This window comes from Cygnus olor, chromosome 2 (genome assembly GCF_009769625.2).
Source record: "Cygnus olor isolate bCygOlo1 chromosome 2, bCygOlo1.pri.v2, whole genome shotgun sequence".
Taxonomy (NCBI): domain Eukaryota; kingdom Metazoa; phylum Chordata; class Aves; order Anseriformes; family Anatidae; genus Cygnus; species Cygnus olor.
Window position 1 is genome coordinate 48,687,168 of NC_049170.1, and position 17,322 is coordinate 48,704,489.

General features: G+C 41.4%; 1 protein-coding gene across 7 annotated transcripts in view; it reads right to left on the reverse strand.

The window, feature by feature from the left end:
• NFATC1 (nuclear factor of activated T cells 1) overlaps positions 1 to 17,322 on the reverse strand; it is a 120,279-nt gene that overhangs the window by 24,711 nt on the left and 78,246 nt on the right. For 3 of the 7 annotated variants that reach the window (XM_040547385.1, XM_040547389.1, XM_040547386.1), the window contains exon 9: positions 9,704 to 10,083. In XM_040547385.1, the coding sequence (XP_040403319.1) occupies positions 9,704 to 10,083 (380 nt within the window). Of the gene's footprint in view, positions 1 to 9,396; positions 10,084 to 17,322 lie in introns of those variants that run through there. The other 4 variants (XM_040547381.1, XM_040547382.1, XM_040547383.1 and 1 more) reach the window with 3 other exon arrangements.

A 17,322-nucleotide genomic window follows, 5' to 3' on the forward strand; every position in this document is an offset into this window, starting at 1 on the left:
CAGTTTTGCATTTTGGGAGGCTTCACTTGTGACCCAAAATAGCATTTTTTCTACCTCTTAAGTAATTTGCAGAAGATTTTACTCACAAGGTAGCAACGAAACGCATATATTTTTCCAGAAACAGTAGAAATAGAGCTGACTGCTGCTTCCAGGGCATCAAAATCAATTAGTAATATGTACTGCAATATCTATTCTGTAACTAGAAAGATATCACAACACTTAGAAATGGAACAAATCTTTACCCTTAGCTCCCACAGAAAGCTAACATCAAGAGAAACTTGAACAGCATTGACATGAAGAGTGAAATCTTGTCCTCTTCATTCTCATATGACTGCTGAAGGGCTAAAACTAAATAGAGAAATCATACTTCAGTGGTGCAAAGGCAAGACAAGAGAGGAATGTTCTTCTACATACATGATGCTTGGAAACACAATTTAAAACTACATAAGAACCAAAGAATTGAATCCACTAATTCTGGGCTTTGATAGCCTGTAGAGTTGCTTTCCAAGACTTTTCAAATGCTCATATTGTAATTCATGTGGTTAGGGACAATACAGTCTGGGAATTTTGATATACATTCAGCATCATCTCACTTTCTGGTATTTGTCTAGCAGTAGGCTTAGAAATATGGAAAATGTAGAAGACCTACTAACAAAGCCAAGCCTGTAGAGCCTGTTTGGACCAGCTCTCTGGTTCGCAGGCAAACCCACCCAGGCTAGGCAACAAGGATTAGGCCCATGGTTTCCCTACACTATTTCTTACTTACTATTTCCAGGTATTTAAAAAAATTAGACTTTGCAGGTTTTCTCAGTTACAGAGGAGGAGGGGAACATTTTGAGCCCCCCACACCTTTTTTTTTTAATTTTTTTTTTTTTTTTTTTCAGAGATAAGCCTTGTGTGGAAAGCATGTTTCCCCTGCAATCAGCATTAGCTCCTCAGGGAGGAGAAAGATCAGAAGTAGGGTTATCAAATAGTCCATTCTCAACAGCAACGGTCAAGCCACTATCAGGCCTGCGACTGAGCCCCCCAGTTTTCCAGCAGATGTAGACGGGACAATCAACTGTGCTGCGCATAAACCTCCCAGAAAAGACTCCTTCTCTGTGTGTCTATCAATGACTAGATTGCAATGAATGCAGCTATTATGCATTTTAACTACCAGCCATACGCCTGGTGCTGTTTCCAATGAACCCAAAGGGAATGGTGTTATTGACTTAAGTGGGAGCAGAGGCTGGCCCTCTGCTACTTTGCGATCTAGCAACATTACAGCTTGCTAATGCTTAGCCAAGTGCACTGTACGTGAAGTCAGTGAATTTACTCATGAACGCGATTCCTCTGACACATATGTGTTGCTGGGCTGGTTGCTTCAGTCTAACTCTTCCTGGATGTATCAGGGGTCTGTATGATACTCCTCCCTGTGGAGAAGAGGGATTTTTATAAAACAACTTCCCCGGAAATGATTTGCCAGGAGGTGTTCAGGACACGAAAGCACAGAGTCCATACATGAGCCACACAGCCACACCTGACCAGCTAACACTGCACGGCTCAGCAGAAACGTTTCAAACAAACATATTCCTAAAATGAATTGCATCGGAACAAAGCTTTCTCACGAAGCTTGTGCTTCTGCAAGCCACATATTTTCCTTGGCACTGTTCCAGGCTTAAAAGCAAATGTAAATGTTACAAAGGCTCAGATACAGCAACTTCTTCTTCCCTGATCGCCAAGGAAAACTTAAAGAAAATAACCCACAAAACCTTTACCATTTGAAACAGCAATGCCAACAGCCATCATTATGGAAATAGGAGAATGAATCAGACATGGAAGTGAGGTGCAATTTCTTCTCCAGCTAATTGCACAATGACTACCAGGGCTGCAGTGTGAAGCTGGCATTCAGTTGAAAAGAGGTAGTATAATGTGGCTTCAGCTGTATACCAAATGACTTGAAATGCTTAGTATGAAGGTGTGTGTGCAGAGCACATTAAGCAAAGGCTGGGTTTTGTACACTAAAAATACTCTGGGTTATCAAAACATTGCAGAGCACAGCCTGCGGATTTCTATGGCTTTCCCATCATTTGACACGCTCCTGCTCCCAACACCAGTGCCCCCTTATGTGTCTGCCATCACTGAATGAAGGTGGAGGCATTCAGGTCTTCTCTGAAGGAACTGGACACTTTCTTGAAAGCTCAAGACTCAAGGACTTCCCTGGACATCTAAGTGTGGATGATAGACGAAGGCAAAGTTCATTGCTAGATGAACGGCATACTGCAGCTAAGAGGTAGGAAGGTCTGCTTTGTTGGTCAACTGGGACTGGAGAAAATCGTGAAGTGACACCTAGTCTGGCCATTTACTCTTTTGGGAGCTTTCTTCTAGTGAGCCTCCAGGAAGACTTGGTTCATCTAAACCTGCTAGAAACAGCAAAAACCCATCCCTGATCCTGAGGGTGTGTGGCTTTATGTAACAGGACACCCCTCAAACCCAGACATGCAAGTCCACCAAAGGTCTGACACTAACAAATTACTTCAGTCCTCCCTTACTCATCGCGTACAACTGAAGTCCCAAATGTTAACGACTCAGCATGTTTTATCACAGTAGCTTGTACACTTTCAATCATCATTAGAAACGAGGAGGGTCTAGACACAGGCACCAAGCCAGATTAAGTAAAACTTTCCATGAGGAAAGCTATTTGTTTTCTCCTAGAACTGCTACGCTAGGCCAAGAGGGAGGGAGGGAAAAGCTCACACAAGGCAGACCAAAGTGTAGACAGTGTTAGTGAACTTTGCAGACTACCTGCATGTTGTTCTAATGACATCTGGACTACTGGAAATCACAAAATGCACTCAGGAGTTTTCAAAAGCATAATTGTGGCAGCAGCAGACTAAACTTAATGCCTCAAGAGCCAATCACTTTAATCATGAAGCTGAGATGTATGAAAAAGGATACATTTCAGCAAAAGAATAATTCTGTCTGCTATGGTTCCTGTTCAAATAAACTATATCACCAAACCACGTGCATTTGAAGAATACAGAGGAATAATAATAAAGAAGAACATATGGTTTAGAGGCAAAAAAAAACTTTCATATATACAGAATAGGAGATATATGGACTTGTCAGACATCTAACAGTTCAACACTGTAAGCAATTCATGGGAATGACATTAGCAATAGCTCATGTTACATCCAGGAGTTACAGCTTTTACTGCAAAAGTTATTTTTAAAAGAGCCATGTTTAAAATGAAATGGCTGGCAGGGCTGCAGCTTTCAGTAACACTTTACCTGTGGTTTTGCCACTTTTACATACTTATTGGGGGCTTAATGCTCCCAATTTACCTTTTCAGAGTAAAATAAAAGTTGCAATGAGTGCATTCATTGGCATGGTACTATAAAACTCACAGCTGTGCAAAGACAATCACAAGAACAAAAGCCTCCTTGTTTTAAAAAGGATGATGATGTGGTTTTGATACTTTCTGCTAGCCATGTATCTAAACATCAGATAACTTTGTTTATGGTTTATGTATTTTCATCTTACTACATAAAGATTTATAGCTCAGATCAAGTTAAGATCAGAACAGAAACCTTTATGAAAGTGTCTGTGTGGAGATGAGGAGGCTGAATTAATACACAAAACTTCAGACAAGAGATCTGTCTTTCAGATACTGTTAATCCAGTTCTGGCACCTACAAATGACTTGGGGCATTCTGGAAAACAGTTTTTTAAATTGAGGTTGAAATTCTGGCCCCACTACAGTCAATAGGAGCTTGCTGCTGCCTTCAGCGTGGCTGTGACTTCATCACAAAATTCTAGATTAGAAAAAAAAAAAAAAGGTGAAGAAACTGAGGTCTTCTTCAGCTTCTTAACTGAAGTGTAGTTTTATTAAAGAATCTTCCAGAGTGCTATTTTGGTTTTCATTACAAAATGCTTTTGTAAAGTTTTATGTACTAATACAACAAGTTGGGATCATAGTGTGTAAAATACACCTTGAAACCTGCTGAGAATATAAATCATAAGCCTTTTTCCTGTTGGTACCAATGTGTTTCTCCCTTGCTTTTTAGAAACAGCTTAATTTTGATCCGTAATGAAAACAAATTTCTTTGGTGTTTCTAATGGCAGGAAATAATTTCACAACTGAATGTCATGCTGCTGCAGGTAAAAATGCAACAGCTTTGGTTTCAGGTTACAACCTGAAAAGTTTCTTGGCATTAGCATGCCTAATTGTACTCTCTCTATCCTGGTGAAATAAAAAGATTTGGAGATTCTGTGTTCCACCCAGACTACAATAGGTCCAGGAAAAGGAAATGGGGATGAGGAAGGTAATTTCAAGTCACCTTTAGCATCTCCTGTTGTGAGCCTGGCTCACAACTTCCTGAAAGCTGTGTGAAAGTAACTCCATCAACTATGGCTTGGGGTTTCTTCTACCACTAAGAAAAGCAGTCAAAATTTGGAAAAATTATCTGAGCTGCCCTGGTCAACTGAAAAGGATTCTTTCAAGAAGAGACTACCACAGCTTTTGACCCAGGTCCCAGTTAGAAGGCAGGAGAGAAGAGCATATTCATAAGTGAGATAGAAATTAAGGTAAATTTTCATATCCCCTTGAGATAATGACTGGTTCGAAGGACTAGTAAGAGTTCTCATCAGCTCATAGATTGTCCAAACCAGCCATCTTTTTGGGCAACACTAATTCCACTTTATCCCTCAAAGGGCTGTACAGCACATTAGACTCACTGCTCCCCAAATAAAATGTTTAGTCTTAAAAGCAACTATCTGCATGGACTTGCACTGAAGATGTCCCTCAAGCTGATAAATCAGCCTTCCTGTTTGCCTGTTTAAGGATTTTCCATGCGCCCCACCACTTTAGCACCCTGCACTACTCCCAAGTTAGATCTGAAAGGGGAAAGTCATGTAACCTTTGCTGTCTAGGGCAGGGATAGCACAGGTACAGGAAGCCAGCATTAGCCCTGGAATGATCTGCCAGGGTGCCCCAATGTGCCGCATGTTGCTGTAAGAGCTTCTGGCAATAAGGACAGGAGACACCCCCTCTTCTGCTGCAAAGAACCATGGGTTCCCATAGGGGACCAAAACCAGGCATAAATGTCACATTTCAACTACTTTGTTGATACCGTTCTTTTAAACAGCACATCAAATCTTGCTCTGAACACAGCAGAGGGAGTCAGCCATAATCTTTGTTTGGAGGTTGAACTCGTAATTGCTTGAAATGAGTGCTGGTATACAAGCCAGATTGTTTTCAATATCAAGAGCATAGCCATAATATATCAGGTATCACTTTACAGGGTGAGTTTGAAATATGTTATACATTTTGAATCATATATGCACATACTGAAATGGACAGGACATTTAATGAGTAACCCAGGTGGCTACTGCAGATTTTGACTTAAAACAAGATTGCCAAGACCAAAACTTATTTGCCAAAATGGAAATCTCTTCGGGTGCTCCCTTTATATCAGTTCAGCTGCCCACCATTACAGAAGCAGAGAAATGTCATGTACAGGATATATATTTATATATACTCACTGACTATTTTTTTCCATCTATACTCTGTAGTATAGATGGACTATATTTGGAGATATTCCAGACCAAAAGGAACGAATATTGCTTTGGTCCCATAAACTGAAACCAAAAAAATTCTGTTTATACTTGGTCCAAGATTGCTACACGTATATTAGATACATAAATCATATCTCCCCAAAATGGAAAACAATCAACCAAAACTTTACCAAATATCATCTGGCGTAACTAGTTAGGTATTTTATTTTTCCAGTAGTCCCATAAGTATGTTAGAGGTCCATACTTCACACTTTTCAAATGTACCTTCAGGTAAAACTGGCAGTATTAAACAGTTACAAGACCCTGTGAAGATACTCTTTTTTATGGAATGATGCTTTGAGAATTTAAATTTTCATGTCATTAAAATAATGCATTACTTTTGAACTACTTTAGGGATGGCGGAAAGAGCTGATGTATTTAGAGTAGTATGGAAGGAAAGCAGTTAAGTACATCTGACCTCTCTCTGGCTTTCATATTGTTCATTGGTACAATTTTTTAAAAAAATTTAAATCATGCTGTATGAATGGATCTGAACTGAATCAGCAAAACAACAAATTATAAAGAAGTGGAGCAGCAATCTATTAAAAAAAGAATAACTGTCTTTGTTCACCAGTATGATTTTAATTCTGATTTTCAGAATATAGTTCTAAATCATATATGTTCCACTTTCCCAACAAGGAAAACGTTTAAAGATGGATACAACATTAACAAGAAACAATGGTGATTGCTTAAAACTCCTATTCCAAAAAATAAATAAATCAAGCACACGAAAAATAAGTTGTTCCTATTCAGAACTACTCTGTAAAAAGCATTCTCCCTCTAGGCTCCGCCTTATTCTATTTACCAGAGGTCTGAATGAGACTGCTCCAGGCACAATGACACTGCATACGTGGAGTATGTATCTCAGTGAATGGCATCTACTGGGACACCAGGATCCATTATGCTGTTTTCTAGGCAGTCACTGTTGTCGTCAAACTGCCCTTTGAGACTGTGCCAGCTCCCATTTGACATCTTAGCTCCCCATAAGTAACAGGTAAACATGAGATGAGGATTTTTACTGAGACAGGATGAGTTGATTAGATAGTTGCTGGGGAGGATAAGATGGTATCAGGTGTGGCTTCAAGTCATGCTTACTCTGGTCTATGGGTGGATTGCTTGCCACCCAGCGTGGCCCCCACTGTACTACCTGACCCACAACAAAAGGCTTCCTTCCCCTTTTGTGGGCTGGATCCACCTATTGGACCCACGGGATGTGGTTCCATGAGCTGACCCAGGGGAAATCTATGTAGGTTTTGCTATTTTTGGCAGGTTTATTTTCCATTAGCCTGCGTTGCCACGTCATAATCAATTGATATTACTCAAAGGAAGCATCAAGAGCATGTGGCTAAGCACAAGATGGATTGAGGCCACCCCTTCTATGGAGAGCCTACAGTTCCATCAGATGAAATTTTGTGAAACTATTGTCTGCGCTGGTATTTTAAGGTTGCCTCTATGAATGCCTATAGCATGGGATGTAAACTGGCTTCCACTCTGACCTGCAGTTTCGTGCTTCTGTTCTGTGTCTCTGAGGTATGACAGGGATGTGCATGGTTTGAACAGAGGGTCTTGGCCATTACATATCTCATGAGCTGTGGTTACTACCTTCAGCTCCCCTGTTGCACACTTCCTCTCTCTGCCCAAATACAGAGAAAAATAAAAAGATGGCAGTAGTCTTTTCTTGACTTCTACAAGGTCTTCATTTTGTCAATGCAAGGCACAGGGTAGATGGCCTTTTCTGTAGGCAGTGAGATAGGGCATAGATAGGTAATGACAGCCCATGTGGATTGGGCTGCATCAGTCGGAAACAAACCTAAATATCAGTTTAGACACAGAAGAAGGACTTCCTCTAGTGACCATTTCTGATTACCCTTAGAGAAAACTGCCATTGTTTAATTTTTTGGAATTACATTTTTTTTTCCCTATTACATATTGTTACCATGACTGTTATGTCTATGAATTTTTTCTTGGTCTATAGTTCTTGCGGTCAGCCACAAAAGGAGTCTGATAGCCTGCTCAGTGCCAAAGGGAAATATATCTCGATTTGGCTAGCTGGAAAGATCTTCAAAGTCAACTCTAAGTATCAGTGCAGATGTACACAGTGGCTTCTACAATTACTTTCGATTATCCATCGGAGGACTGGTGTGCACATGTGTCCAGAAGACGGAATGGAAGAAAAATGGTTAAGGACTAAAGCATTTCCGCTTTGTCAGAGAGAATGAGCAATGATGAAAAAATTAAAACCCGTGTCCCAAACTATACTGCAGCAAATTCAGGAGAAACCTGAAGTAGACATAGTTGAGGAGCTTCATCCTCCAGCTCTGATCTGCAGTCCCATCTCTCCAGCAGAGACCAAACAAAGGTAGCTTTGGTAGTGCTGTGAGAAAAATGGTTGATGGATTTTGGAGAGATAAGGCCACTCTGACCGACCATTTTTTGTGCTTTTCTAGAGAGACAGCCATAGACTAGGTTTAGATTCTAACTGTAATTTCTTCCAGCCACACACAACTTCTGGTTTCTTTCAAAACCAAAATTTGGGCATGTTTCTTTATTTTGGTTTGTGTACATTTCTTGTTTGGTTTGTTGAAAATCTTGTTCCTCAAAACACACATATGTGGTAAAAATGCACATTATATGAGGGAAACCTTGTCACAAAAGATGTGTTGTGCATAACTTTAGTGAACTGAACTCCTAATTAGGAAAGTTCCTTTTGACCTTTCTATCATGCAATGAATAATAACTTCTGTTGAGAAAAATAATTTTCCCAGAATTGAAAAGCAAAAGGCTGCAGCTCAAGCTCCAAAACATTCATTTGTACTCCTAATTCGGTGAGTATCATGCTCTTTAAAATAGAATGACTAAAAATTCTTTTTTTTAAAAAAAAAACAAAGTGCCATGAACTGTCTTTAAATTCTCCCTAAAAGACAATCACATTCAGATGTTCCTTGGCACCAATTAGTTTCAATGCAGCCATTTCAAAGGCTTTTTGTTTTTAAATAGCATGGTATACTATATAGTTATACGGCAATTGGAAGGGAACTCACGTACTGCATTAAGGTGAGGGTTCAGAATACTACTGGGACACTTAGCAGCAAGTGCTAAATCACAGCTCAGTGAGGTCACATAATCAAATTCCAGAGTACCCCTTTTATTATGTTCAGCTAATAAATCTTTGGCAGCTGGCATCTGACAAGTTCATCACAGCATTTTAACATTTCAGTGGTGCGTGTAGAATATATATGCATAGAAAATCTTACAAAGAAAAAGAAAAAAAAATCAGCAGCAAGTCCACAATAAGAACAGAAGAAAAAGTAGTCTTAATGTCGGATACCACCAGACTGAAAAGTTACACTGAAAGATGTGCCTCCATTTTTAATTTGAACTTTCTCAACTGAAGGAGAGCAGTTTATCATTCAGTTCCAGTGAGCAGATTTGTGTATCAGAAGTTTCACTGCATTATGGATGGGACAATGTTAAATATGTTTTCACTGCAGTTCCACAGGTCACTGGCATGGGCATAAGCCAAGACCATACGGTTAATATTATTGCAATATAGCTATTGGTCATGCAGCTAGCTCTACAGTAATGAACAACACTTACGGTTTAGATAATATGGTTTCATTATTGCAAGTGAAATTAAATAACCTTTTTCCATACAGAAAGAAACCAAGCAAAACTCTCCATCACTCCACCAGGCTGTTAATTAAACTTTTTCCACCAGGTTTCAAAAGGAGGAGGGGGTTAAAGGAACTCACTGATACAGAAACATGGTTGAACGCAAACCTCTGCGCTGTCGAAGACTTACCATCATCCAGGTACATCTGGTCCAATTCCTCAGGTTCTCGCTTGATCGTTACAGGAATAGGGGCCAAATTATGATTACTTTCCTCATGCAACTCTGGCAATGACAGTGGTTGGGTTGTTGGAGACTCATTTCTGTGAACCTTCGGCAGTTGCTGCTGCTGTTGACCCATTATGGATGAGTGAGTTGGACTGCAGGACTGCAAATAGGTTGGCTCTTGGGTAACAGATGGAACTGGAGAAGAGGGACTGTTGGGATAGAGTGTTTGTTGATAACCAAGGGGACAGCTACTGCTCAGATGTTGACTCACCTGCGGCTGCAGCATGATGTGAGATGATTGCTCGGGGGAGCTTGGGTGCACAACTATAGACCTTGGCACTTCCTGTATGGTGGGGACACCTCCAGCGGGCTGCTGAAGTCCGAGGTGACCGTGGCCTGGGTTGGGGATGCACTTATAAGGAGAGGATGAAAGGTCGTGCAGCTTGGGGCTTGCGTTGGGAGAGGGTGACATCACTGCATTTCTCTGCTGACAGGAGGCGAAGCCAGCCACAAGGCATGAACCAGGATCCGGGGGCATCATGATCTGCTGGCTGTAGTATGGTTTAGAGAGAGGGCTTAAGCCTTGGTTCATTGGTCCACAGGTTTGAGCAGGCTCATAGTCATCTGTGGGTTCTGTTTTTATAATTGGAACTGTTAAAAGAAAAAAGTTTTAAATAAACATGAGCTGCATATTGGTATGATCAAGTTGGCTTGTGGCTAGGATACCCTTTGCAAAACAAACAATGTCTTGAATAAGACTCTGTGTGTCTTTTGCCTAGTTCTCCCACCCTATAAAAAAAATGAATGAGTCATCAGCACAAGAAAGTCACAGCTGGTTCTAATATTGAACAGGACTATTTTCTTTGGACTCTCCTCCAGCACTAATGTGCTATAAAAATCTATTTGCAAATAGCTGTGCTTCAGTGGAAGCTTTGGACCCAAGGGCTCCATGGATTTGTAGTAATCAAAGCAAGAATTTTAACTTGGATATACTACTGCATTTCTACGGCTACTGATGGCCCATTTGATAAATGTCTGCACATTTGGTAAACTGGAGCATAATAAGGTAGAGATGGGGCTTTCAGAGTTCAGTGAAAGCAAAATTGCAAAGATAAATGACAAACTACTATGTACAAGAAGTTTTCAATTATGAGGATATTTTTGAAAGAGTAGGATTTGGTTTATTTAGTTTTTACATGATTGTGTTTAATCTTATTAACCAACCAATAGGTGTAAAATATTCAAGAAGTCACATCCAACTCTCCATGATTCTAAGTTGGATCCAAGCTGCAATGCCAGCTCCTAAATGGTGTTAACTCACTCTCTTACTACCAAGAAATATTGATTACTATTCTACACCTCTGCTTGTTCCACCTGTTTTCCCAAAAGAGGTCCTAATATTAAGATGTCAAACCATGTCTCTAAATACTACCAGCTGATGGACAAAATGACTGTCTATGAGCATCAACCCAGTCTTGAAAAATATAGAGCAGCATTCTCAAATCAGAGAAAAGATCCTTACTCAAATCAAAGTGCCTTTTTCCTATCAGCTTTCTCTCTCAAATCAGAGAGAGTGCCTTTCCTGGTTCCCCCACAGACACATGCATTTCACTGGTAAAAGATACCCAATTTTCTCTATCAGGAAAATTATTAATACGCCAAGCCAGTATGTAGATGCATTTCTTCTAGCCAGATCCAATTGTAATCCATACAACAATTATACAATTGAGTTTGGATGCTTGGTGGCATTTATGTTCTTTCTCAAAATGAGATCCACAGAACAGCCACAGCTTGAAGGCACTGTAGGAAATTTATGGTGAGACCACAGTATATCTGTTAGAATATCATTATAACCAACCTGTTGTGGCACAAATTAGTGAAGCATCTTACACAACTCAGCTTGGAGCACATGCTCATCACATAAGGGTCTCTGTGTTTTTATTTGCATGTGTTTTACAAATACCCTTACACATTTTCCAGCCATTTATTACTATGTTCATGTATGAGTCTTTTGAACCCCTAGAAATGCATGTGTGTGCATATGTACATATAAAACTTCTTTTAAAACTAACAAATTTTGCTGCTGGTGAATGTACTTCGCTACCCTTGTTTTACAGCCCCCTAGCCTCTTGTTAACTTTGCTCTCTTTATGTTCTTTTACATATAGATGCTTGCAACACTTGTTTCAAGATTTTTAGCACCCCTAGCAAAAATATGTCTATATATGTAACAGAGGCACAGGTGCTGCTCAGGATGAATGTGCAAAGGATAACAGACTGTCATTGGATTCCTCATAATCTTATTTTCACCTGCTAGAGTGCTGCACACTGGTTAGCATGGCTACTAATGCACTTGGTTGCAGAGAAGCAGATTCCAGGTTCAGCAACAGCTTTATAAAACCAATATCACACCTTTATGAAAATGCAAGACCAAAGAAATGCACCTAGATAAACATAGCAGCTTAGATATTGTAAGAAAATACCTTTAACAAGTTCCTGAGCTAGCAAATATTCTCACATGTTTTATATTAAGTTCACTGTACTAGCACTAACCACAGCACAGCTGGAAATATGATGGTTGTTGAACACTGAATTTTCCCAATATATCACTGTTATAGAACACCTGTGCTAAATAATTCCAAGCTCAACCACTGTCAATTCAGCTGCAATAAACCCTGGAGTTGTCTGACTTGTTATAACCTATGGAAGGATTACAGCCATGGTGGCACAGAGGGCTGGAGGGAGGAAGCTTTGTGATTCCTGATCTCAGGCTGATTTTTTGTTGTAGCTCTTCTATGGCACATCTTTGCTACTTGGCTTACCAGACACTTTTTTGTCACTTCACTTTTTTTTTTTTTCTTTATAAAGACATTGCCATGGGGTCAGATTAGTGGCCATGAACATCATCAATCTGTAAATTAAGTTTTTTAAATCTCATTGTTCTGAAATAACACCTGCAGCAACTAATAGACCATGACCAGTAAGTCCTGCTCTGCACTGAACAACGGAGCAGTGCGCAGCAGGAATATCCTGGATTTGTGTGGTGGTTTTACTCAGCTGGGCAGCTGAGCTCCAACACAGCCAGTATCTCACCCTCCCTTCTCGAAAGAAGGGGGAGAAAATATGATGAAAAGGGTTCAAGGGTTGAGATAAGGACAGGGAGATCACTCAGCAATTATCATCATGGGCAAAACAGACTCAGCATAGGGAGATTAATGTAATTACCTATTACTAGCAAGCTAGAGCAGTGAGAAAGTAAACACAAACTAAAACCACCTCCCCCCATCCGCCCTCTTCCACCTCCTCCTCCCGAAGGCACAGGGGAACAAGGAATGGGGGCTGCGGTCAGTCCCTAATGCTTCATCCCCACCACTCCCTCACAGTCACTCCCTGCCCCTGCTCCACGTGGGGTCCCTCCCACGGGATGCCGTCCTTCCCGAACTGATCCCGCAGGGGCTACCCACAGGCAGCAGCTCTTCAGGAACTGCTCCCACACGGCTCCGTACCATGGGGTCCATCCCCCAGGAGCAAACTGCTCCAGCACGGGTCCCCCACGGGCGGCAGCTCCCCCCAGACCCCCTGCTCCTGCGTGGGCTCCTCTCCACGGGCTGCAGCTCCGGCCCAGGGCCTGCTCCTGCGGGGGCTCTCCATGGGCCGCAGCCTCCTCCAGGCCACATCCACCTGCTCCACCGGGGGCTCCTCCACCCACCAGCTGCAGCATGGAGATCTGCTCCATGTGGGACCTATGGGCTGCAGGGGGACAGCCTGCTCCACCAGGGGCCTCTCCACAGTCCGCAGGGGAACTGCTGCTGTGTGCCTGGAGCACCTCCTGCCCTCCTGCTGTACTGACCTTGGGGTGATGATCTGGAATCAAACCTTTGACCAGATGATCTAGACCACTGACCAGATGATCTGGAATCAAACCTTTGAAGCTTAGTATGTCAACAGAAATGTAAGATACTAACACTGCTATTTCTGACCAGACTTCAACTTTTGTATTTTACATGAATAACTATATTACTTGCCTTGCAGAGGACAAACATGCCACTATTCCCTGCCTCATTCCCTTTTTGGTGTCTGAGAACCTTAGCTGGGGTGAACAGTTGTAACTGACTTAGAGCAGCTGAGGACACAAACCTTACAAGTCCACCTGCACTATCATGTTATCTTCTTCTTAGGGAGAAATTGGTGGGTTCCTTCAGAGCAGTTAGGGACAATCACCAACCAGCACTGGATTAGCATTGCTACTTTTCTACTGACTCATATTTGACTGACTGCAAATCTTTACAAACCTAAGTTAGAAAAAGTGTCTGCATTCTCAAATACATCCTTGTAGAGGCACAGTTAGCCGACTGACATAAAGCATATGCATTTCCACTGTCACTCACCTGTAGAAGTGAGTATTTCACACATGGAGATGCGATGTGATATAAAGCATGCCATTAATTTTCTCAGTATTAGAATTTAATAGAGAACATATTAGCCTGACTAACTTCTAGCTCAAATATTTCAAATTAGCCATCGTTTTAAATAACATGCTAAAAGCCTTCCAGCTCAAAGAAACACTCGTAGTCACACAGCAGGCCTGGACTGGCCTACAGCTGTTCCAAATCTGCAAGTACTTTTAACAGAAACTTGACTATTTCTTAAATTCAGTAGAGCCGTATCAAATGGCAAGGAGCATTCTGTGTTAAAGTAAGCCTGTGCTGCTGAGATAACACCCAGTTTTGCAGACTTTCAGCTGCCTAGAATGAAAAAAATGTGACTAAATTTGCCATACACTATTTGCCAATAATCAATTTCAGCAATGATGTCAGAATTTGTAAAATTGTAAATAGATAAGACAATGCACAGTTTCTACATAAACTCATGCTCAAAAGTAATGTCATTTATTTAAGAGACCCTATTCTGCTGAAGGATCAGCCCCTCGCTATAAAGGAAAAATTAGTATAAGTTTGGTTAGTACAGTTAAGTTTTAAATGCTTGTTACTTCATAATGCATAAGGTCAGACGACAGATGATTTTAAACTGTCCTCAATTTCGAATATTAAAATATGACAGAACTCAAAGTTCTAAATTAGTCTGATAAGCAACTTAATATGTGCTAATTAGTTTAAAATGGTTTGACGATGCCTTCTTAGACTATGGACTTGTGTCATTATGTCATCTAATTTAATACAAACTTCTGAGAACTGTGTGTTGGCAGCAGCCCCAGCTATAAATCAAAGCTACCTCCAATTCTTACTCAGAGAGACCAGGTTTATGACATCATACTGAGGCAACCGGACTGAAGACAATGGCCCTCTGTGTAGGTCTGAATGTGGGAGAAATATTTCAGCCAGTTCTGCAAGCCCACATTTAAATGAAAGGCTTTTCTAGAAGGTAAAATGTTAATATATCAAGCCTTGAAGAAAAATAATAAATCATCGACATCCAGTAAAGGGAGTCAGAAAGCGCTTAAATATAAATTATATATATTTTTGATAATTGTAACAAGTCTGTTTGCTTTTATACTTTGGCAATCCAGACGTGTTTTTGAATTTTTTTTTTGAGGTGCTATTAAAATATGTGAACTGACAAAATATAACCATGTAAATTAAACAGATGTTTATCCTGATTAACGTTAAACTAACAAACTCCCATTTCCATGTAGTATTATTGATGCAGACATTTATGGCACTATAATATATTTATCTTGCCCTTCGTTTGATTGAACCTATCAAACAAAACAGTCACCTTTCACGCTGCAGACTACGACGTAGCTCTTTGGCACCAACATATAGATTTTGGTTAGCATGTGAAAATCAAAACACTACTTTTTTTCATCGCGTGCACACATATTTCTTCAAAATCTTGAATAAACATAAGTGGTAAAAATTTGGGATGAGACTTTCAAAGAGTGTCAAGAAATTAGGTGGCCCAAATCTCCATTACTGAGCTGAGGTCTGAAATACCATTTGCGCCTCTAAAAACCTCCCCTCTAAGTCAGTTTTGAGCCAGGCAGCACACCCTCTTCACCATGAAACAGACGTTCCTTCAGAAGGTGTTGCCCAGGTCATCCCAACTGCTACTGCTCCCCTGCTGCTGGCTGATCAGAGACATGGTTAGGAAGGTAGACACATCTTCCCGTGCAACTTAACCACTCTGGATTCATGCAAGGACAAAATCCTGGCCGTTGTGGCAGCACTGGCTGGATCTAGCAGGCTGAGTGGAGCGAGGACCTCACCCCACATTATGATTCTGGAGTGGTCTGGTGTTGGGGAGAGGCAATGGGCTGGCTGCCCTCAGAAAATATAATCCTGCTGTTCTGTAACATCAGAACAGCTGTGGGCAGGCGAGGCTTTCTGTAATGCCCTGCCAATGTATGTGCAGCACTGGCAATCTCAGTGATGGGCACTCAACCCCAGGGATCTGAGACAGTCGTTACAGATACTTTGCAGATACTGTTCATGAACTGGATGCTTTTCCCTGGGCACCAATTCAACCAAAATGTTTTTTAAAGGTCAAGCTACTATCAAGACCTTTGCTGTTCAGTAAATAAAAAAAGAGCACAGTGACTCAGAAACAAAGGGAGCCCAACACTATCAAGAAGCTGTATGCAGCACACGTGTGCAATTGAAGCTTTTATCTACCTAAGTGACTGAACTCATTCACCCTCTTCTGATAGTATATGAACAGAGTATCCCACGGACTTTTTCCTAGTTATCACTGCAGTATCTCACTGAGACAGAGAACTGCCATATTCATCCCATTGTGGTAGACTCGCCCCCTGTGTGTGCCTGTGGGGCAATAGAAGTCCACCTGGGTAATCTTAGCATTTCAATCTCTTTGCTAGTGCTGGAGCACCTCCTGCCTCTCCAGAAGAGCATTGACCAAGCCATGTTTCTGTTATCCCTGTTGGGAATACATGAGATGGGTGTCTTGTCTTACCTTGCCTAACCAAGACAGTGTTTTCTATGAGGCCAAATGAACGATTTTCAAAACGTTCCCATTAAAATATATCTATTTTTTCAAGTGTACATTCTTCTATCTAGCACAAGAAAGAAGTTTAGAAAGTCCCCTAAAGAAGTGTTGCGGGAAATAAGAGAAAGAAGGATTTTTTTAATTTTTTTTTTTTTTTAGTATGTGTTGTTTGTTTTATCTTCTATGCTATTTGACAGAAAGGTGCTCCTCTCAGCAAGCTAGGAGGCACTTGTAAAAGCTGCCTGTGCACAGGAAACACTGAGCTCCTCTGCAGCCTGACAGTACCCACTGTCCCACCTGCTTCTAGCTTTCTCTATGCCAAGGTGGGTCATGAGGATGCAGCAGTTCAGCATTAGCACGGTGCACCCAGTAAGGCCCACTGGGGGCAGGCTCCAGCCCTGACGTTGCTGCAGGGCAGGTGGGCTGACCGGTGGTGGGAGTAGATGTGCTCACGAGTGAGGCCATGGAGCAGGAGCACAGAGGCGTGCTGCTGCTGCCACAGGCAAAATGTGGGGTAATGTCACTGCGAGGCAGGGGTCCTGCCGTGCGTCCCCATCACACAGTGCTGTTCCCAGAACCGCTGGACAGCCGTAGGGAAAGAGTAAGCACTGCCTCACAAGCTGACGAGCTTTACCAGTGCTCGTTGGGAAGGCTACCTCTAACACACGCCTCCCTGTCCTCTTTGGTTTTAGATGTATATATTTTTATAGGATCAGATGCATATGTACACTTTTGTACAAGAATAATATCTGGGTAGATGGGAGCCTTGTGCATACATCTCAGCCGGTAATCTTGGACAGTGCCATTATCCGATTGGAAAGTGCTTTCCTGGTAACCCAATTACTAAATGCTTCTCAACAGCTGCTGATCTCTTAGTTTGCTCAATGCCTATTTATGAGACAGAAGATTATATATGGTAGCTTGGTGT